Here is a 22,439-nt window from a genome sequence, read left to right as displayed (position 1 = left end):
GCCCTTAGAATAAAATAATGTGCGAAATAACAAAATTTTGGTGACAAGCCCACCAAACTAGCTCATAAACAAAAGAATAAGCCTTTGAAGAGGTCCAATGATCAATAGTACATGTCGTTGGGTCTTCTAAGAGGCATAATGAAGTCCATAGGTGCCATAATGAGAAAAAGGACTCTGAAAAGTAGTGGACTAGGGGTTGGCCCCTTGTTCTCCAAATAATAAACCTGTGGTGCTCCCAATGGGTGTGGGGGCACACAAGTGTCCTCATGGGTCCCCAAATAGATTGAAGATGCATGTAGACCATCTGCAAGAGCTTGGATGGTGGTGTAAGTGATGCTACATCATCATGCAGGTCCTGGGTCGTCTGCTAAGTGCATGATACAACTATGGGGCTGACTGGGCATGGTGAACTGGGTGCATCTTCCTCGTCCAATAGATGAAATTCGAGCAATATTTAAACATCTCTGGGGATCCATGGAATGTTGTCTACTGTTGTGGAGGCCCATGGCTCTCTACACACACCCTACATGTGCCAATGTGCCCTCTGGAGAGTTAGGAAGTGGAGACCATCTGTAATCCTACATAAGATCCAATGCGTCCCCTTGCCTTCCAGTACAACAAGTCATTTAAAGAAATCGAGTTAAAGAGCTTACAAACCATGGACAACAGGTGGGCACTTCATAATGGCATGCCCTTCCATAGTGGGCTTTGGCATGTGCTAATGTCTCCAAGCTCCAAGGGGGGTTAACCAAGTGCACTATTAGGTGGTTTCCACTTTTAAAGGGGATGATATGTCCAAGGTACATCCTTCAAATGGTGGTGGCATGTGACGGAGTGATGGAACAAAGTAGGGGATGGAGGGGGCAATCTTGGGTCACATGCCAAGGTACAAGGATAGCTAATAAAGGGGAAGCCCACACTTGGGTATATAATGTATAGGAGGGAGAAATTGTGGTACATGAGTTACCCCGCCCTTGATTTTTCCATCCTTTTTTATATGCCTTTTGCCTTTTATGTTTTTTTTCGGTTAACTACTCGGGGATCAAGGATTAATGAAGTCCATAGGTGCCATAATGAGAAATAGGACTCTGAAAAGTAGTGGACAAGGGGTTGGCCCCTTGTTTTCCAAATAATAAATCGGTGGTGCTCCCAATGGGTGTGGGGGCACACAAGTGTCCTCATGGGTCCCCAAATAGATCGAAGATGCATGCAGACCATCTGCAAGAGATTGGATGGTGGTGTAAGTGATGCTACATCATCATGCAGGTCTTGGGTCGTCTGCTAAGTGTGTGATACAACTATGGGGCTGATTGGGCATGGTGAACTGGGTGCATCTTCCTCATCCAATAGATGAAATTCGAGCAATATTTAAACATCTCTGGGGATCCATGGAATGTTGTCTACTGTTGTGGAGGCCCATGGCTCTCTACACACACCCTACATGTGCCAATGTGCCCTCTAGAGAGTTAGGAAGTGGAGACCATCTGTAATCCTACATAAGATCCAATGTGTCCCCTTGCCTTCCAGTACAACAAGTCATTTAAAGAAATTGAGTTAAAGAGCTTACAAACCATGGACAACAGGTGGGCACTTCATAATGGCATGCCCTTCCACAGTGGGCTTTGGCATGTGCTAATGTCTCCAAGCTCCAAGGGGGGTTAACCAAGTGCCCTATTAGGTGGTTTCCACTTTTAAAGGGGATGATATGTCCAAGGTACATCCTTCAAATGGTGGTGGCATGTGACGGAGTGATGGAACAAAGTAGGGGATGGAGGGGGCAATCTTGGGTCACATGCCAAGGTACAAGGATAGCTAATAAAGGGGAAGCCCACACTTGGGTATATAATGTATAGGAGGGAGAAATTGTGGTACATGAGTTACCCTGGCCTTGATTTTTCCACCCTTTTTTATATGCCTTTTGCCTTTTATGATTTTTTTTCGGTTAACTACTCGGGGATCAAGGATTAATGAAGTCCATAGGTGCCATAATGAGAAATAGGACTCTGAAAAGTAGTGGACAAGGGGTTGGCCCCTTGTTCTCCAAATAATAAACCTGTGGTGCTCCCAATGGGTGTGGGGGCACACAAGTGTCCTCATGGGTCCCCAAATAGATTGAAGATGCATGTAGACCATCTGCAAGAGCTTGGATGGTGGTGTAAGTGATGCTACATCATCATGCAAGTCCTGGGTCGTCTGCTAAGTGCGTGATACAACTATGGGGCTGACTGGGCATGGTGAACTGGGTGCATCTTCCTCATCCAATAGATGAAATTCGAGCAATATTTAAACATCTCTGGGGATCCATGGAATGTTGTCTACTGTTGTGGAGGCCCATGGCTCTCTACACACACCCTACATGTGCCAATGTGCCCTCTAGAGAGTTAGGAAGTGGAGACCATCTGTAATCCTACATAAGATCCAATGTGTCCCCTTGCCTTCCAGTACAACAAGTCATTTAAAGAAATTGAGTTAAAGAGCTTACAAACCATGGACAATGGGTGGGCACTTCATAATGGCATGCTCTAACATAGTGGGCTTTGGCATGTGCTAATGTCTCCAAGCTCCAAGGGGGGTTAACCAAGTGCCCTATTAGGTGGTTTCCACTTTTAAAGGGGATGATATGTCCAAGGTACATCCTTCAAATGGTGGTGGCATGTGACGGAGTGATGGAACAAAGTAGGGGATGGAGGGGGCAATCTTGGGTCACATGCCAAGGTACAAGGATAGCTAATAAAGGGGAAGCCCACACTTGGGTATATAATGTATAGGAGGGAGAAATTGTGGTACATGAGTTACCCCGGCTTTGATTTTTCCACCCTTTTTTATATGCCTTTTGCCTTTTATGATTTTTCTTCGGTTAACTACTCGGGGATTAAGGATTAAGAGCATGATATGTAAAGTATAACAGTGGATACTGCCTTTGAGGTGGGGTGATCCATTACGCACCAGGGGTTGGGACAATCATGGGTTACTGAATGATAAAAGAGGCTCATCTAGGGCCTATAGGAACCAGGGTGATGGCTATGAGAATGGGGTAGAGCTCATGCATTGGATTTTGCCCACGTGCTAATTGTGTTTGTCTCAACCATCTTTTGCATTTTGTGGTACATTTTCCTGTTGAATGTGGCCAATTATGCTTTTACTTTTCTTTTCAGCGGCATCAACCTCTGAGGCACCATTCCAGGCCCGACCTAAGGTGTGGGCAAGGGGAAGGGGAGGCTAACCCTATGTGGACCCAGGTGGGAGAAATGATGAATAGGGTTATAATGAGCGGAGGGGAAGTGATGTATGTGGATGAGGGAGCGGGACCACACGACCAAAATCGGGGTTTCCCATGAAGTACCATCCCGAGAACTAAAAGGTCAGTAAATGAGATCCCACGTGACTAGGGTCCAAGGGTAACGTCCAAAAGAGGTCTAGGGGACAAGAGCAAAGACCTAGCCCATTCTTTCCACCGAATCCCCCTACCAATTCATGCCCAAAAGTTTCCATGATAAGTAAACTACAATACTAAATTACCAAATGACAAGGCATACCTTTAGGTTTGGGAGACCCACCTTTAAACATAAGATCATGACAGATGGGTGAGGGACCACATGGCTGGCTTAGGTGACAGAGAAGTGGCACAACAAGCTAGTTGGTGGCTGCAAGGGGCTGCTGGTTGCCAGCTGAGGACCATCTTGGAGAAAATTTTCTCCTAGGGATATCACCCACAAAATGGTGGATAACAGTTCCCACCATGAAAATACTGATTTTCCCAATGTTTCCTTACGCTTGCTACCAAACAACAGTAGCACATCTCCATCTCTCGAATTGCAAGGATTAACGAACTTATTATGAAGATCCTTCATTTGCTATTGTGTAATCATCATATTCCGATCCACAAATTGTCATGGCTCTTTCAAACTTTGTGTTATGGTAACACTTTAATCAAGTGTCGTTAGGAGTTGTTACCACTTGTGTCATTTTATATGTTAGATATGTGACCCACATATTATTAGCTATTGTGGTTAGGGATTTGGTGGTTAAACCACAATAAACCGTGATAACCAATTGAGGATGCTATTTAATAATGTAGTGAGTGGATAATTAATGCGTGGGAGATGTAACATTGCAATATCATCAATATTTTTTAAAATTTAAAATTTTTCTTTCTTGACCATTATCTGTGAATGCATGTACCCCAAATTCCTTCATGTTGGAGGCTGTGAATTGGAAAGAACGAATATTAATTAAGATGTCTGTCTCCAAATATAAATTGCATGCAAGTTTAACGATTGAATTATAAATAAGAAGAAAAAAAATTGAAACTTTTGAAACTTAAAGAAGGGAAAATGTAAATGACGAACATTTTGATCACTTCAAGAATATCAGAGATATATTTGGAGAAGATGAACAACATATAGAGATTTTTATCCAGCAATAGTAAAAATATAGTTGGTCCGCAGAAACATACATGCAACATACAATTCAGGCAAATGCAGACAGAACATGCAAAATTAAAGTCAGCATGATTTGCCCAATGCCCAGAGCAGTGGTAAATCTATTAAGAATAACAATGCTATTAATTTTAGGTTAACAAGTTCTTTGCTTAGGACAATTACTTCAAAGGTCCATATAGCCCATTTACAGTCCTTTATATTTCCATTAGCAATAAATAATGTTGACAGTAACTGGAGAAAGAACATAAACGAAAAATGTCGAAGACAGGCCAAGACAAGAGAACACAAGAATATGGCTCAAGCAAGGGAAAAACCCCAAGATGGGGAAAACCCTTGATCAATTCTTCTTATTATTAATGTCAAATGTTCAGCAAAGAGAGAGAGTACAATAATACTAGGTCAAGATTGACTTGCCAATTAGGAATTGCACTATCATTGCCCTCAATCATAGATGTACTTATGAAGCTGACAAGATATACCTTCTTAGGTTGGTGACATACTGTAGAAGAAGCTTGGACTGGTTAGGGCTACTTCCAGTCTATCTAGGAGCTGCCATAATTTGACCAATTAGGTCAACCATCCAACTAGCATTCAAGGCTACATAAATACATCAGATCTTAGGTTGTAGAATATTGTTGTTGCTAGCTACTCCTGGTTAGAGCATGTGGCACACTGCTTCTGCCCTTACGTATTCACCCAAACAGCCTTCTACAGCTACGACTCTCCTCCAAGACAGTCAGTCCTCTATCAGCTACAAGACAGGGCTTAGTCCAGCGCCCAAACACACCTTGACACCAATCTGCCTTCACCAAAATAGGTTTGCGGTTTACCTGAGCAGGTATTTACCCTCATGGACCACTCTTCAGCAACATAATGTTTGCAGCTTGCCTAAGAGGAACTTCTGAAGGCACGACCTACCTAAGAGAGGGTTTTCACATCATAAGAAATATATCTAACCAACCCAGCTTTGCCCTTATGCCTCGATCAACCCTAGGGATAACTCGGACTTGTAATGGAAGATAAACATGCTTAGAACAGTTCATACATAAGCCCAGACTTGCCTCTAAGAAACTCGGCCTTCTGCCTAGGAGACTCAACCCATCAAACAACCCTGCACAAACATCAACCTATCCCTTCTTCCTTCGCTAGAGACACCTTCCTTTTGCGGCCATTTTAGAGAGAAGCAAATGTGTGATTGATGTGTCCAAATGAGGATGAAGGACACCTATATATATAACAATTTGCCCTTATGGAGGTGAAGCCAACTTTGACAATTGGAGGCAAAATTGAATTTCAAATTTTCAATTTTCCCGCCTTATTAAGGTTATGACTTGTAGAATTTCTTTTAAATAAATAAATATTTTTCGTTATCCAAATTCGATGTTCTTTAGGTCGATTTTGGTCCTCTCGAAAAGAGGAATTCAATGCCACAATTATCTTCCTCAAAGGAGTTGTCCAAATTGGGATTTGTCCCTAGTTGCCAATTTTAACACTCCCTCTCAACTAGGGAGAATTCCACCTATCAAGCCAACAACTATGTCACTGATCATCATGCCATTATGAACCATCTCTGTATCTCGATTATGCTTTGCTCTGGTCTGTTGAACACTGAAATAATAATGAAGAAGAATTGATCGAGAGTGAGTCACAAGACCTCACCACTTTGCACTTACAAAAGTTAGTGCAGAGGTAAAACCTCAATTAAACTTGATCCCAGATCAAATTGAAGAACACCAAGCATCCTAGTCATAGGGAGTACGATAGTACCCGATGCGCTCATCGATAGTGCTATGGTCCCTAACCACTTTTCCCAACTCATTGGCCAGATGAGAGGTACTTCCCATGTGTTCTAGATTACATGGGTAGGATGATACTGAATCAATAACAGGGAAAGAATTTATCACATCCTACTTAACCACACGTAGGGAAAGGATGAACCACATCCTACAATCACATATCACAACACATGCAAAACAATGAGAGTAGGGAAAAGATGAACCATGTCCTACATGCATGCAAACCAACAATAGTAGGAAGGATCCTACACGTGGGGAAAGGATGAACCACATCCCACCGACATGTCAACCACAAATCGTAGGGAATAAACATCCTACATGTGGGGAAAGGATGAACCACGTCCCACTGACATGTCAACAGATGCCCATAAGCATTTCTCACTGGGGTATCCTCAGGAGAAGGTAAACCACTCATCCTGCTCATGTGCCATAGGAGAAAGTGAACCACTCGTCCTATGCATATGTCATCAATAGTAGGGGAAGGTGAACAACTCACCCTACACACATGTCAATCGTCACAGGGGAAGGTGAACCACTCACCCTATGGTCGCTCATAGCTCAAGAAGTACCCTAGGAGCTACCAGAGCTCAATGTTCAACCGGGACCCTCCTAGTAGGGTCTATCCATGACTCCTAGTCTCTTTCTGAAGAAAGATAATCTTGATATTACTAAGAGGCTATGAAAGGATGATAGTTTGCTCATCCAACCAACAATGATGGAGCTTGGAAGCTTTGCAATCTACCGCATCAAAATAAAGTGGTACCCAATACTTGGAGTTGTTGTGGAACATGGATTCTCTGAAAAATAAATCCCACTCGAGAATATCACAGTTATACAATGGTCGATTTCAGCATGTGCACAAAAGGCTCATTGAAGAGCTTCTTCAACCAACTGGCTTCATAACAAGTCATACTTGCTGCTATATACATTCAGCCTCAATAGTGCTTCTAGAGCAACCGAATCAAGAGATATAGCACTAGATGTGCTCTTTCAATTCTTTATACTGCCAGCTCAGACAACAATAGGCTCATCCATAGATAGATTCAAAGTCTTTATAGCGAGGCATATGATAGGTGTTTGTCAAGAACACCAGGGATATATATATATATATATATATCCAGACCAACAACTTCTCTTTCTCATTAGACTTTTAAGTACAGTGAATAGTGCATCAAGGCTAGGTCTTCCATCTTGAAAGTCAATGTCCTCTTACTTTGATAAATGAGAGTGCAAACATCTCCAATAACTGCATATTTACAATATTTTGTCCATAGTACCTTCTGAACATAGGGAGAGTGACCTTGCCAAAACATAGACATCGAGCAATCTGCAACCTACTACTTTTCTTGTTATTATTCCTTTGGACATTGAGGCCAGGTCATCCAACTATTCTGACAGGGATTTTATAGCTCCCTCTGAAGCCTTGCTTCAGTTGGTCATTTAGCCTTCATCAACCCGTTCCTTATCTTATCACCAAATTTCCAATGCACTTGGCAGTCTCTTTCACGTGATCTGCCTGACAAACCTTAACAGCAGTATATTAGATGACTGCTGTAAGAGAGGATGCCATACACTGTTTCTACTTGAAACTGTTTCTGAAGTAGTTTAACTGACAATAGGCCAGATCTTTTGCTGTCACACTCCCTTGATTATGACTCTGATCTTCTGCAGTAGGTGATGATATTTGATAACAACTCTTGATAATTGTATATCAAAACAATGGACTACTACCAAATCTCCAAAAATAAAAAATAATAACAGAATTTCTTGTATGCTGGTAATTTTCTTGCCGCATGATACACCTTGGATCAGGTCAGCTCCAAAAGAGCTCATACATATATGAATACGTATATTACTATCAAAACCACACCTCAGTAGTCATGAATTTTCTTCTTGAAGGCTGATTATGAATTGATCACATTCAGGTCTGTAATAATTCAGAGGTTCCATAACTTTATTGGATATAGAGAAATGAGATGAATATGCTGCAGATGTAATCACTTCAAAACAGATTCTTACTCTGTCAACCAAATTGACATCCGTTGTGATGAGATGCCCTAGAGGGTGAAGGGTCACAAGTACCTTTGCTATTCACAAGTCTTTTGATGTTGGAACTGGTGCTCTGGAGAGTCTGTCAATGAAGAGCTTGTACCTGATATTCTTCGATCTTCCATAGAGAAGGCTTCATTGAACCTCTGCTCTCCTTGCAAAGATGGTTAATAGATGAACCTTCCGAAAACAAACCCTTGCTCTTCCTATGATTCCTATGCACGAGGTTATAGAGACATGTTGAGATCACTGAGATCGTAGATATAACACGTTTCTTCTCAAACCTGAAAGAGGATCAATACTGTTGCAAAATGTACTTGGTGCCTCAGGATTACTGTAGGAAGAGAATCTTCGTAAGATGATAAGATCAAGAGATGTTGGAAGACTGATGCTATAGAAGATCATCAAGACTGATTTCCCAACCAGGCTAGTGATATTAAATCTGACAGATGGCTTACAAGAATTTAATATCTGAAGTGGCCACTGAATTCATTAATCAGAACCATACGATATTAACTTCAATGAGTCATCAAACCCTTATGCATAGCATACTGGAGCTGAACCTCTGTGCAATGATTGAGACTGTCTGTCCTTGACAGAGATTGCCAATCTCAAAAATGGATTGCATCAGATGCTCAACTTCACTTCTCCGGATTTGGACCAGATTTAGCTTATATTCTTAGAGTCGAAAATACTCCACAAGATAACTTTATGAGCAAGACTTTATTGAATTGAATATGACTCAGAAATGCTGCAAGCCTGCAATAAATATTAAAGCCATACATGACTATAATACTTCTGATCCTTCATCAATACATAGCAAGTTATGTTGAACCAAAACTGATACATGATGCCAAAAGGGGTCATCCAATCATTACAGTCATTCAATATATATTATAGTGCCAGGGCAGACAAGACCAATCATTATACTATATAGCTTGCTGTAATAATCAACACTGATACCATTGAGATGTGGATCACATCAATATAAAAGATATGGATAGAAATACTAAATCAAATTCCTTACGAAGTAAAAGGCATGAAGCTGTGAACATGCAAGACTGTCATAGGGGAGGGAATAGCTCAAACACAGAGATGCAAAGAGATATCTATAGTGCAAGCCATAGTCCAGAAGAGAGTGCAAGATCCTGAGGTAAACGACCCATAGATCTGAAACAGATGCGAGCTATTGTTCTTAAAGATTGGTCACTAGTATGAATTTGAATCACTATTCATATCAGCACTGCTTTCTTTGATAAGATGCTCCGCCTTGAATGACAATTTGACATGCTCCTCAGACTTCTGGCACAGAGATCATGGGAATTAGTCCTTTACATATTGGACTCTAATTGAGTCTCTGATTAGGGCTATCAAAATTAAAGGTTCTCCCTCTGCTTCCATTCTTTCTAATTTGAAGATTTCAAGACCCTCTTCTTTTATAGTCACAGCAAATGTGCATTCCACAGTCTATAGAGTCTTGTCAACAACGTTCTTCCAGTGATTGCGTTCTTCTCCACTCTTGCTTGGGCTTGTCCTCTCCTAGATCTGATACCATGTCAATTTTAGGTTAACATGTTCTTTGCTTAGGACATTTACTTCAAAGATCCATATAGCCCATTTTATAGTCCATTATATTTCCATTAGCAATAAATAATGTTGACAGTAACTGAAGAAAAAACATAAACGAAAAATGCCGAAGACAGGCCAAGACAAGAGAACACAAGCATATGGCTCAAGCCAGGGAAAACCCTTGATCAATTCTTATTATTATTAATGTCAAATGTTCAGCAGAGAGAGAGAGAGTATAATAATACTAGGTCAAGATTGACTTGCCGATTAGGAGAGGCACTATCACTGCTAGATGTACCTCTGTTAAAATTGGCAACTAGGGCCAAACTCCATGTGGGTCATCTTATTTATGGCAGCTGATATTTTTCTTGGATTCCTCTCATCGAGAGGTGTAGGATTGATCTAAAGATCATCCGATTCTGATAAGTATTCATGGAGGTATGAATTTATTTGTGTTATGGACAATTCGTCAAGGTCGACCAGCAACCAAACTGCCCCCACTTGTGCCCCACATTTTAGTATAAATACAAGTGCCTTGCAAGTCATTTGTACACACAACTCTCTTGAGATTTCTTCTTCTCCACTTGTTTTGGGTTTTAGTGGAAAAAAGAATCTCTAAGGGAAAATCGCAGTCCTAGAGGATGATGCCCTAGCTCATGAAAGCCCTACACATAGATCCAGGGCATTGTCATATTAAGAAGCGGACATGCCCTAATCCTCTTCGCTGTCATAGAAGACGGCCCTTGTCTAATACGCTGTCCAAAGGGAGACCCTCACCGTTGTCATGAAGGAGATTGAAGTAGGCTCCCTCGCTGTCCTATAAGGGTTTACCATATGCCCTAAATTGTTGTGCATTCAAGCCCTAGCCCTAGCTGCAGGTCTAATTTGAGGCCACGGCATGGGAGGCTAGGGCAGCATGGGTTAGAGGACTGTTTCATGGGTTGAAGAAAGTCCGAAGTGCTGGTTGGAGGGTTGTGGGTTTGTTCATGAAGGCCGGGACAGGGAGGATAAGTTTCAGGGCTGTTTGAGGTGGTTTTTGGGTGGAGAAGCCTTGGGAGAGGCAGCGTAGATTGCTGTGGTTAGGCCGCAGGCCCTACCTCACTGTTGAAGGGCAGCGTAGGGTATATTGAGGGTTGTTCATGCCCAGAACAACATCAAGTCAGGTGAGCATCTCTCCTAGTATAGGCCGCAGCCAAGGAGGGTTGTTTGGGTGACTGTTTAGGGGCTGCCAATATGCCCTAACCAGTCACAGTCACAACAGCTATATTGCAGACCTGAAACTGCAGTAAGACATAGTGATAGTACAGCAAGATGCATGGGCAACATGATGCGGTAAGGTGCATAAAGAAGCATGATAAATACAATGATTGTTGTAGGCAGCTTGGATGCAGTATAGTGCAGCACATTGGTACAACTTGGTGATGATGAGCATGATGTGAATAGTGCAACAGCAAAAGGTATTGAAGCAGCATGTTGAAGTGATGATACATTGCAGTATACATTGAGCACAGTGATGGGTACAGTCATGATTAGTGAAGCATGATGAGATGCAGCATAGTGATGATGTGTGCAACACGGTGAGGTGCAGCATGATGATGAGGTGCAGCACAATGATAGGTGCAGCATGGTGATGGAGTCACCTTGGAGAATCAATTGAAGCAACATGTCTTGAACTGAGTTCAGCTATTTCATGTATCATCTTCTTAGAGATGATCTCTGCTCTTATTTAGATAAGTCAAAGTGTTGACTTCTGTTGTATATGTGTTGTCTCTCTCTCTCTGTGCTGAACTATTGAAGAACATATAAGAAGGATTGATCAAGGGTTTCCCCACATTGGGGTTTGTCCTTGGCTAGCGCCACATTTTGTGTCCTCTTGTCTTGGCTTGTCTTCTGCGATTTATGTTTATGTTCTATCTGCAATTTACTATTATGGTAATGTGATTGCTAATCTGGCAAAGATATTGAGCTAACTGTGAAAATCGAAATATATTGCTCTAAGCATAGAACATACCTAAAATTAACAACTTTTGAAGCTGACAAGATATAACTTCTTAGGTTGGTGACATACTATAAAAGAAGCTTGGACTGGTTAGGGCTACTTCCAGTCTATCTAGGAGCTTCCATAATCTGACCAATTAGGTCAACCATCCAACTAGCATTCAAGGCTACATAAATACATTAGATCTTAGGTTGTAGAATACTGTTGTTGCTAGCTGCTCCTGGTTAAAGAATGTGGCACACTGCTTCTGCCCTTATGTATTCACCCAAACGACCTTCTACAACTACGACTCTCCTCCAAGACAGTTAGTCCTCTATCATCTACAAGGCAGGGCTTAGTCCAGTGCCCAAACACACCTTGACGCCAATCTGCCTTCACCAAAATAGGTTTGTGGTTTACCTGGGCAGGTATTTACCCTCATGGACCGTTGTTCAGCAACATAATGTTTGTGGCTTGCCTGAGAGGAAGTTTTGAAGGCACAACCTACCTAAGAGAGGGTTTTCACATCATAAGAAATATATCTAACCAACCCAGCTTTGCCCTTATGCCTCGGTCAACCCTAGGGATAACTCGGACCTGTAATGGAAGATAAACATGCTTAGAACAGTTCATACATAAGCCCAGACTTGCCTCTAAGAAGCTCGGCCTCCTGCTTAGGAGACTTAGCCCATCAAACAACCTTGCACAAACATCAACCAATCCCTTCTTCCTTCGTTGGAGACACCTTCCTTTTGCGGCCATTTTAGAGAGAAGCAAATGTGTGATTGATGTGTCCAAATGAGGATGAAGGACACCTATATATATAACAATTTGTCCTTATGGAGGTGAAGCTGACTTTGACAATTGGAGGCAAATTTGAATTTCAAATTTTCAATTTCCCTGCCTTATTAAAGTTATGACTTGTAGAATTTCTTTTAAATAAATAAATATTTTTCCTTATCCAAATTCAGTGTTATTTAGGTCGATTTTGGTCTTCTCGAAAAGAGGAATTCAATGCCACAATTATCTTCGTCAAAGGAGTTGTCGAAAGTGGGATTTGTCCCTAGTTGCCAATTTTAACAAATGCCTATTAGACAGCTAGTGTAATAGTCAATAAATTAGATCTTATGAGATCTTGGGTCACACAACTTAAACAACCATGGCAATTATTGTCCTATGTTTGGATGTCAAGCCACCTCTTGTGCCTCCTCAATTGCGGAGACTTGTTTTCCTTTGACGATTAGATTGAGAGAAAACACGGGTATTTAATAGCAGTTTTGATGTATTCAATGTTTGACTATACAACAAGCTTATTCTCCGCAATATTTGTACAAAGCCAATACATAGTTTGCACATTCAGAACCATATGCAGGTTAATAGGTTTCATGTTTTGTGTAATAGCACTCAACTGTGAAACAACCCTCTATGCAGTGAAAATCATTTGCTTGTTTACCATATAAATTTTCTTCAAGCTGACTCTCCAAATCAATAGTTGTAGTCACGTGGCATGATTTTCTATTGGTGTATTTCTTGGGATTTCCTTCTTTATGAGACTGAAAGAGATGCATAGATGCATGCCTAACAATGAACAATGCAATTGACCTTTTGTATATGCATATGTTGGTTTGAGTTAGATATAGCATTGATATTGAATTTACCTTTTGTCACACTACTTCTCATGTACAAAACATTTGCTTGTGTCGATAGGTGTCTGTTAATTCTTGCACTAATTTTCTAAATGGGTTTACCATTTTATCTGTTGAGATTTCTTATTATCTTTTCCTTGTAGCTAAAACGTTTTGAGGTTTTGCTAGTTTATTAAGGCATCAATGCCCTGTGTTCCCTGTATGTCGTGTTGTTAAAATTGGCAACTAGGGTCAAATTCCACTTTGGACAGCTCATTTGATGGAGATGATGATTTCATTGAATTCCTCTTTTCAAGAGGACCAAAATCGACCTAAAGATCATCAAATTTGGACAAGCAGAAATGTGTTTTGAATTTATGCCCACACATGTGCAAATTGTCAAGGTCGGCTCATCATGTAGGCTCATGAAGCCGAAGTGACATGTCTCTTGGGCTTCATGAGCCTACATGATGATGCGGCCGACCTTAACAATTTGCACATGTGTGGGCATAAATTCAAAAATATTTTTGCTTGTCCAAATTTGATGATATTTAAGTCGATTTTGGTCCTCTCCTTAGGTCTAGGCACCACTTCCCAGACATCATTCTTCATGATCTATTCATATTCCTCATTCATTGCATCCTTCTATACTTGGTGCTTTACGACTTCTTCGAACATGCATGGTTTAGCTTGAACGATAGTACTCATAGTAGCCAAGTACCCTTGATACATGTTCGACTTCTTACTTTCATGAAATGTCCCTCTTGAAGTAGTATGTCTTTCAGCACCTTTGAGAGTATCTTTGAGCCATAGTGGTCATTTCCTTGCGCTGGATCAATAGGAGCCATCGAACCATCAACCTCGGGCATAGACTCATCTATAAGAAGTTCATCCTAATTTTCATAGCATCATCATTGTCCTTTCTTGGAATAGGAAGATCTTTGGCTTTCCCAAGGGCAATATCTTCATCAAAGGTGACACCTTGACTTACTTCTACATCTCTTTGACCAGGCACATAGATTCTATATGCCTTTGAATTTTCACCGTAGCCAATGAATATACCTTTCTTCCAAGATGCTTCCAACTTGTTTCTTTTCTCTTTAGGCACATGAAAATACACAGGACAACCAAAAATTCTAAAATGAGAAACATAAAGTTTCTTACCAGTGAAGACCTCCTCAGGTGTCTTGAAATCGAATGCTTGATGCGGGCATCTATTTTGAACATACACAGTAGTGTTGGCAGCTTCTCCTCATAAGAACTCGGGTAGACTTTGATCACGGAGCATGGCACAGGTGGCTTCTATGATTGTTCGATTCTTCCTTTCAGCAACTCCATTTTGCTCAAGAGTGTATGGAACAATTGTCTCCCTCTTAATGTCATCCTCTTTGCAAAAGTCATTGATTCATATTCAGTTCATTGTGGGTCCTCAATATCTTGATCTTTTTCCCTATTTGATTTTCCACCAATTCTTTGAATGAACGAAACCATTTGAACGCTTCATCTTTCTTCTTCAAGAAATAGATCCATGTTTTGCATGAGAAGTCATCCACAAAGATTGCATAATATAGGTATCCTCCCAATGATGTTACAGGGAACATACCAGACAAGTCAGAGTGGACCAATTGGAGAATATCAGTGGTCTTGCTTTCACTAGAAGGGAATGGTCCCTTTGTAAGTTTCCCAGTTGCACAACCCTGACAAACACCTTCATGTTTCATCTTGAACTCAGACATCCCTGTGACCATCTTCCTTACCCCAGGTAAGGCTTTGTAATGTAAGTAGGCGAACCTTTGGCGCCATAGCTCAAATTGAAGAGAAGTATCGCTCGCCAATGCTCCCAAATGACTTCCTCCAACTTGATAGAGACCATCAACCCTAAATCCAAGAGTAAATGCATCTTTATGGTTTCTTTGCCAAATACGTACCTTTCCATCAATGAATGCTACTTTGAAGCCTTTATCTTCCATAGCAGAGATAGACATCGGGTTCTTCTTCAAATCAGGCACATAGAATACTTCTTGTAGATGAATGGTTTTCCCTTGATTCAAGTGAAGAGTGACAATACCTATCCCTTTCACGGGGTAGGTGGCATTATCTCCAAATATGATCTTCAAATTAGTCTTATTTTCAACCAAATTTGAGAGGGCCTCCTTGTACCTAATGAAGTGCCTTAAGGCTCCACTATCAATCAACCAATGATCCAAAGTATGCAAAGGAGAGCATTAGATAGAGCGGAAATAAGATAGAATTCATCTTGTTTTTCTACAACATTACTTTCATCATACCCGATATTTCTCATCCTTTTGGTTGGTCAACCATTTCCATTTCGAGAAGCGGGAGCATTCCTCTTTGCTTTGTTGAACCTGTTGTTCCTTTGATTGCCATTTCCTTTAAAATTGTTGTGGTTGTTGTTGTCATCACCCCTTGGAGAATTCTTCTTGTGAGGGCATTCTCTAGCATAGTGACCGAACTTGTTACAATTGTAGCACCTTCCTTTTCTTCCTTCTTTGTATCCCTTCTTGAATCCTTGACCCTGTCTTCTTGAACCAACATTATTCTTCCTCTTTGCATGAGCAGAGAAAGCAGTAGGTTCGTTTCCATTTGAGGGCTTGTCTCTCTCCATTATCCTAGTCTCTTATTGAGTGCTTCTAGCCAATAACTCATCGAAACTAGGTATCTTGTCATTGTTTAAAATGGTGGTGACAAATATAAGGCTAGGTTCGTAGCTCGTGGCTTCTCTCAAAAAGGAGTAGACTATGACGAGATATTTACATCGGTTGCCCGATATACCCCTATCTGATCTATCATTGCTATCGCTATCAATTAAGGATGGAACCTACATCAAATGGACGTCAAGACTGCCTTCTTGCATGGCTCACTTAAGGAGGAAGTCTACTTGGAACAACTTCAGGGGTTTGAAGTACAAGATCGAAGGACAATATATGCGGGTTGAGGAAAGCCCTCTATGGGTTGAAGCAAGCCTCTAGGGCTTGGTGTGAGAGGATTGACAATTATCTTATGAATCTAGGATTTGCGAGGAGCTATGATGATCCAAACCAAGGTTACTTAGGAGCGGGAGTGGGGAGCGACATTTTCAAAAGCTCTCGTTCAAGAACAAATCGGGAGCAAATTTTTATATAATATATATTTTTATATATTTTGATGCATATATGTCAACAAAAGCATGTAGAATGATGAATTAGATATAAAAAGCATAAAAACGTAGATTGAACCATATAACATCAATCGTCTAGAAGTTATAATTTTCATCAACCACGTCCACAAGTTAGTAACATACAACACATCGAGTCTCGTGGTTCATCAATCTTAAATTTTCAAGCTTTCAAAATTCAATACATAACATTTATCATCATTGATCACCAAAATTATATAAAAATTCAACATGAAATGAAATGAAACAACTTTCAACTTTCACGAAGTATCATATTCATAATTCATTACCAATGAGTTATAATTGCCAACTTCAAACTTCAAACTTAAATTGTCTATATTGTTTACAAAAAATATCATAATAAATATGAAAGAGTCAATAGTTATAAAAACTACTAGAAACTAGAAAAGACGAATAAATCTATTATCTATTGCTAATGCTTGGGCCTCTTGTCGCCACAAGAAATGCCTAATTTTTGAATCTTGCTGGAAAATTGGGATCTTTGTCATTAATATCAACCTCTAAGCATTAATCTCTAGAGGTATCTTTGTCATTACCTCTAGATCTGTATATGGATCTTTGTCATTAATATCACCCTCTAACCATTAACATAAGGTAGAAAAAACATAGCTTGTCAAGTCAAGATTTTGTTTGAGTGATGGGTACATTTTTAGTGGGGTCATGATAGAAGAGTTCAACAACTAATGTCACTAACATCAAGGTACATAGAGGGATTGGTGCTCTTAATTAAATACAAGTTCCATACCCTAGCACATGACAAAATCCAATGGAAACATTGCAATCCCCCCAATCCTGAAAAACTAATAAGTTTGTTGGATTTTGAATGAGATCTAAAATTCTACTTTCTCCATATGAAATCCAATGAGGTCAGAACCACTCTCAAACATCCTGAGTCATTTCATGGTAATGTTAAAAGTTTAAGTAAAAATATGAAAATGGAGATTAAGGAGAATGTCACTTTTACTTTAAGAATTTAACATTACCATGAATCACATGTCAATACTAGGGCCATAGGCTTGATCATTAGGTTGCTCCATTCAAAAATATTGTTTCTCTGAAAAAAATTTGTGTTTGGAATGTTTTTGCAAAAAAGGCTAGGTAGTGAAAAAAAATTAGGGAACGCGCTCCTGAAATTTACTCCTTGTGGAAGCAATTTCGGGAGTGTGTTCGAGGGGGGGGGGAAGTTGCTCCCTTGTAACCTTGATCCAAACCTATACTTCAAGGTTGAAAAGAACATGCCTCTCATTTTGGTCCTTTATTTTGCTAATCTCTTTCTAACAGGTGCAAATCCTCTCATTTATCAATGCAAGAGGGAGTTGATTTTTGAGTTCGAGATGAGAGATTCAAGATTGATGCACTATTTCCTAGGGTTGGAGCTTTGGCAAAAGCCAGGTGAGATTTTCCTTTCTCAAAGAAAATACATTGTGAAGCTAATAGAGAGATTTGGGATGGTGGATTGCAAGTCTGTGTTTACTCCAATGGAACTCAACCTTAAGAAGCTATGTGGAGTGTTGTTGGGCCCAAACCGTTTCGAGTATCAACAACTTGTGGGGGCCCTGATGTTCTTGTTAAACTCCTGACCAGACATATGCTTCATTGTGAATACATGGAGTCAATTTATGGTTGAGCCTCGTCACATACATTAGATTGCTGCTAAGAATCTCTTAAGATATCTCTGCGGCACAATCAACTATGGACTGAGATACACTGTCGGGAATTTGAGGCTACATGGATATATTGATGCTAACTGGGCTGGCAGTTTGGTGGATCAAAAGAGCACGTCAGAATGTTGCTTCTCATTGGGGTCTGCTTCGATTTCTTGGATGAGAAAGAAGCAGAAATCAGTGGCTCTAAGCACTGCCGAGGCTGAATACATTGTAGCTAGTAAGAAGCTCTTCAATGAGCTATTTGAGCACGTGTTGGATACCACCGTGACTATTGTGACAACCAAAGTGGGATTCGCCTTTCAGAGAATTTTGTGTTCCACCACTGTTCCAAGCACATTGATATCAGGTAGCACTTTATTCGGGATATGGTACAATGTGGAGCAATAAGGCTCCAACACATCAGGACCATGAGCAGTTTGCTGACATCCTCACAAAACCCTTGGGGAAGGTCAAATTCTTAGCTTTCCGAGAGAGACTTGGAGTCGTGGAAGGACCCTCCCATGAGGGTCCTGCTTGAGTTGGACATTGAGCTCTGGGAGCTCCTAGGGGCTTGGGGTACTTCTTGGAGATATGAGCGACCACAGGGTGAGTGGTTCACCTTCCCCTACGATTGATGATATATGCATAGGATGAGTGGTTCACCTTCTCCTATGGCATATGAGCAGGATGAGTGGTTCACCTTTTCTTGCGGATGCCCCAGCTAACATCCTACCCATGTAGTCCGAGACTCATGGGAAGTACCTCTCATCTAGCCAATGAGTTGGGAAAAGTGGATAGGAACCATAGCACTACAGATGGACACATTGTGTACTACCGTACTCCCTATGTCTAGGATGCATGGTGCTCAACAACTTGATTTGGGATCAAGTCTGATTGGAGTTTTACCCCTGGACTGACTTTTGTCAGCGGAGAGTGGTAAGGTCTTGTCACTCACTCTCAATCAATTCGTTGTCATTATCTATATCAGTGTTCAACATAGTAGAGACAAGATACAAAGATGGTACATGACGGCAGGATGGCATGATGATCGATAATGATAGATGGATTGGCAGGTGGAATTTTCTCTAGTTGAGAGGGAGTGTTAAAATTGGCAATTAGGGCCAAATTCCACTTTGGACAACTCATTTGATGGAGATGATGATTGCATTGAATTCCTCTTTTCAAGACATGTCACTTCACCCTCAACGATTTGTATAAATAAGAAAGACCTCCAATCTCATTTGGCACCTCATTCGCTCACACAATCTTCTCTCTCCTTCTCTGATTGGTTCGTACAACTTATTGGGCACATCTTTTCTCTCACATGTGTGGCAAGGAGGATGAATTTCAAAATAGATTGCGGGGCTGAAATTTCACGCTTCTGTTGCAGGTTTGACCAGTGTTGACCAACAATTTGACTATGATTTTGGGTCAAAATTTTAGTTTTGGAGAGCTGCATCTGCTGGCACAAAAACCGAGATATTTTGGGCACATTCACTGAGGCTGACTGCAGGGTTGACTGCAGACTTGAAGTGTAGAATATGACCAGGTTTGACCACTGGTTTCAAGACTTTTTTGGGCTGACTTCGACCGCTTCTGAAGGCCGAGTTTGACTGCCTCTAACCAAGCTCCAAAGAGGATGTTTTTCTGCTGCATTGACCATCTTTGACTTTCTAGTTAGGGCATAATTTGACTGTTGTTGACAGCATATTTGACAGGGCTTTTTTCACTTTGATTTGGCAAGTCAATTTTGACTTTTGTACTCTCTCTGCTGAACACTTAATATAATAACAAGAATAATTGATCAAAGGCTTTTCTCCATCTTGGGGTTTTTTTCCATGGCATCCTTCAAATATGGCGTTCTCTTGTCTTGGCTTGTCTTCTGCATTTTATTGTTCGTGTTTTATGTACAGTTACTGTTAATGTGATTTATGGTTAATGTCATTGCTATTGGAAAACTAAATTGGAAATTGTCGTTGGGCTGCTAAAGGACATTGAAGTAATTGTGATAAGCATAGAAGTTCCCTGTAGTATGATGATGACATCCCGTATCGAATAATCTTCCATTGAAGACCACCTTATTGCTGTACTTTACAACAATCATGTATTTTCTAGAATGTTTACCTCACCTGAAATTTCAGTGTTGCGTTCTCTGAAAACTATCATTATATGTTAGGTTGCATCTACCAGTTTCAGATGCAATGGGTTTACTTTCCTGAATAGTTTATGAGATTTAATATGGATACATCTTGAAAGCATTTTGCCTTGACATTTGTTCCACTGGTGTGAATGTATAGGAGGGTTTGTCTTGACATTTGTTTCCACTTGTGTGAATGAATATATAGAATCTTGATAATCGATAAATTCACAAATGGCTGATTGTATTTTATCCTGCAAATCTATATGCACAGGTTCAACACAACAATGAGAAAGATCTTAAAAGGTACGGGTGACTCAACGACTCTTTGTATTGCAAGTTTTTATTATACATATACTTTCCGTGGAACATTATTCACAACTATTTATTTCTTCCAGATTTTCCGAAACCCAATATCTTGAAAAGGAAAGTAAAGAAATAAATTTCTCAAAACTGATGGAAGAGATGGAAGCCAAAGAGCAGGGAATCGTTCCAAGGTTCAAGCATGTCTACAAGAAGTCTCCACCCTTTAAGAAATTGCGATATATGAAAAATTTGGCTAGGATATTCTCTTCACGAAAAAGTATTCTGGATAGCAAAAGGTCACCTTGCATGGTGTCTTCTTCTCCATCTGGTGCAAGCAATGCAAGCGGTGATTCAATATTTGCTGCAAGGGATGATCACGGAGCTGGAAATCAATTTAAGAAAATTTCAGGCTGGCCATTTTTAGCCTTTGGTAAGAGGCGATTCTTAGAAAGAGCCTTGGCTGAATCTATAAAGAGACTACAAATTCAAAAAATGCTACGGTCTGGAATCTATGATGGAAGTGTTGCCAATAAAGAGGATACCAAAGTTCACAATAATGAGAAGACGAGGGAGATATCAAAACCAATGGATCATATTACTTTGAGCATGGTTGAGAATGGAAACGAGGTGTACAATGAAAAAGTGAATAAACAACAGAAAAGACGCCACGAACAATTTAAAACATCTTTGTTAGGGAAGTCCAGAGAAAAGGCAAAGGAAACAGCCAAAAAAATGGCTCTGTATCACCGAAATCAGATTTTAAGATTAAAAAGGGAAAATGCATCAACAAACTTATCTGATACTAATGTACATGTATGTAGCCAATTTCGGGGAGAGGATAATGATTTGAATGAAGAATCAGCATGACATTTTATTATCCTTAAAATATATAGTTTATAGAGGAAAAGAAGAAACAATGAATGGAATACATATGTTTTGTGTTGTTTGTCACGGTTAACATGGAATTATTTTCATCCTTTTAAATTCCATTTGCCATTTTGCTTTTGGCAAAATAAATTGTTCGTAAGTTTTCCAGAACGTGTTTGTTCACCCTTCACAATCTAAGTGTATGGATATCAAACATTTCTTATCCTGTATTTCTTAGTTGAGTAAAATTCAAAATATCCTTATCGGGGAAAATTCTCTTAATATGCAGCAGGATATGTACTACATTAGTTAGTGAGGTGCTCTATCTATAGTTTTATAGTTTAGTTATAGTTTAGTTCCCTGTATTTCTTAGTTGAGTAAAATTCAAAATATCCTTATCGGGGAAAATTCTCTTAATATGCAGCAGGATATGTACTACATTAGTTAGTGAGGTGCTCTATAGTTTTATAGTTTAGTTATAGTTTAGTTCAGAGATGAGATGTGTAAGTATTAAATGTTCAACATTTTTTATATTGTAATTTTGTTTTTATTAATATTGTAATTTTGTTTTTATTAATAGAATTACAAATAAATTTTTTAGATAAAAGGAAATCATAATATATATATTACATTAAAATATATCACATATAAATAGTATTTATAAAGTAAGATTCATTAATGATTCTATAACTATATCTAAATTTAATTAATAAGCACATAACATTTTAATACCTATAATATACCAATATTCTTAATTATGAATATAACTTCTAAATAGGCTTTGTTACAATACTATGGTTTATCAATACCATATACTAAAACCATAAT

General features: G+C 39.8%; 1 protein-coding gene across 2 annotated transcripts in view; it reads left to right on the top strand.

Moving 5' to 3' along the window:
• LOC149178260 (uncharacterized) overlaps positions 1 to 21,630 on the top strand; it is a 40,979-nt gene extending 19,349 nt beyond the window's left edge. For both annotated transcript variants that reach the window (XM_089420297.1, XM_089420299.1), the window contains 2 exons: positions 20,713 to 20,744; positions 20,837 to 21,630. In XM_089420297.1, the coding sequence (XP_089276423.1) occupies positions 20,713 to 20,744; positions 20,837 to 21,611 (807 nt within the window). In that variant the 3' untranslated portion in view covers positions 21,612 to 21,630. The remainder of the gene's footprint in view (positions 1 to 20,712; positions 20,745 to 20,836) is intronic.
• Positions 21,631 to 22,439: the final 809 nt, after the last annotated feature.

Source organism: Pinus tabuliformis, chromosome 4_1, assembly GCF_031772625.1.
Source record: "Pinus tabuliformis cultivar Carrire ecotype Pingquan chromosome 4_1, CPIR1, whole genome shotgun sequence".
In the NCBI taxonomy this organism is placed as follows: domain Eukaryota; kingdom Viridiplantae; phylum Streptophyta; class Pinopsida; order Pinales; family Pinaceae; genus Pinus; species Pinus tabuliformis.
This window is presented reverse-complemented; position numbering and strand designations above follow the sequence as displayed.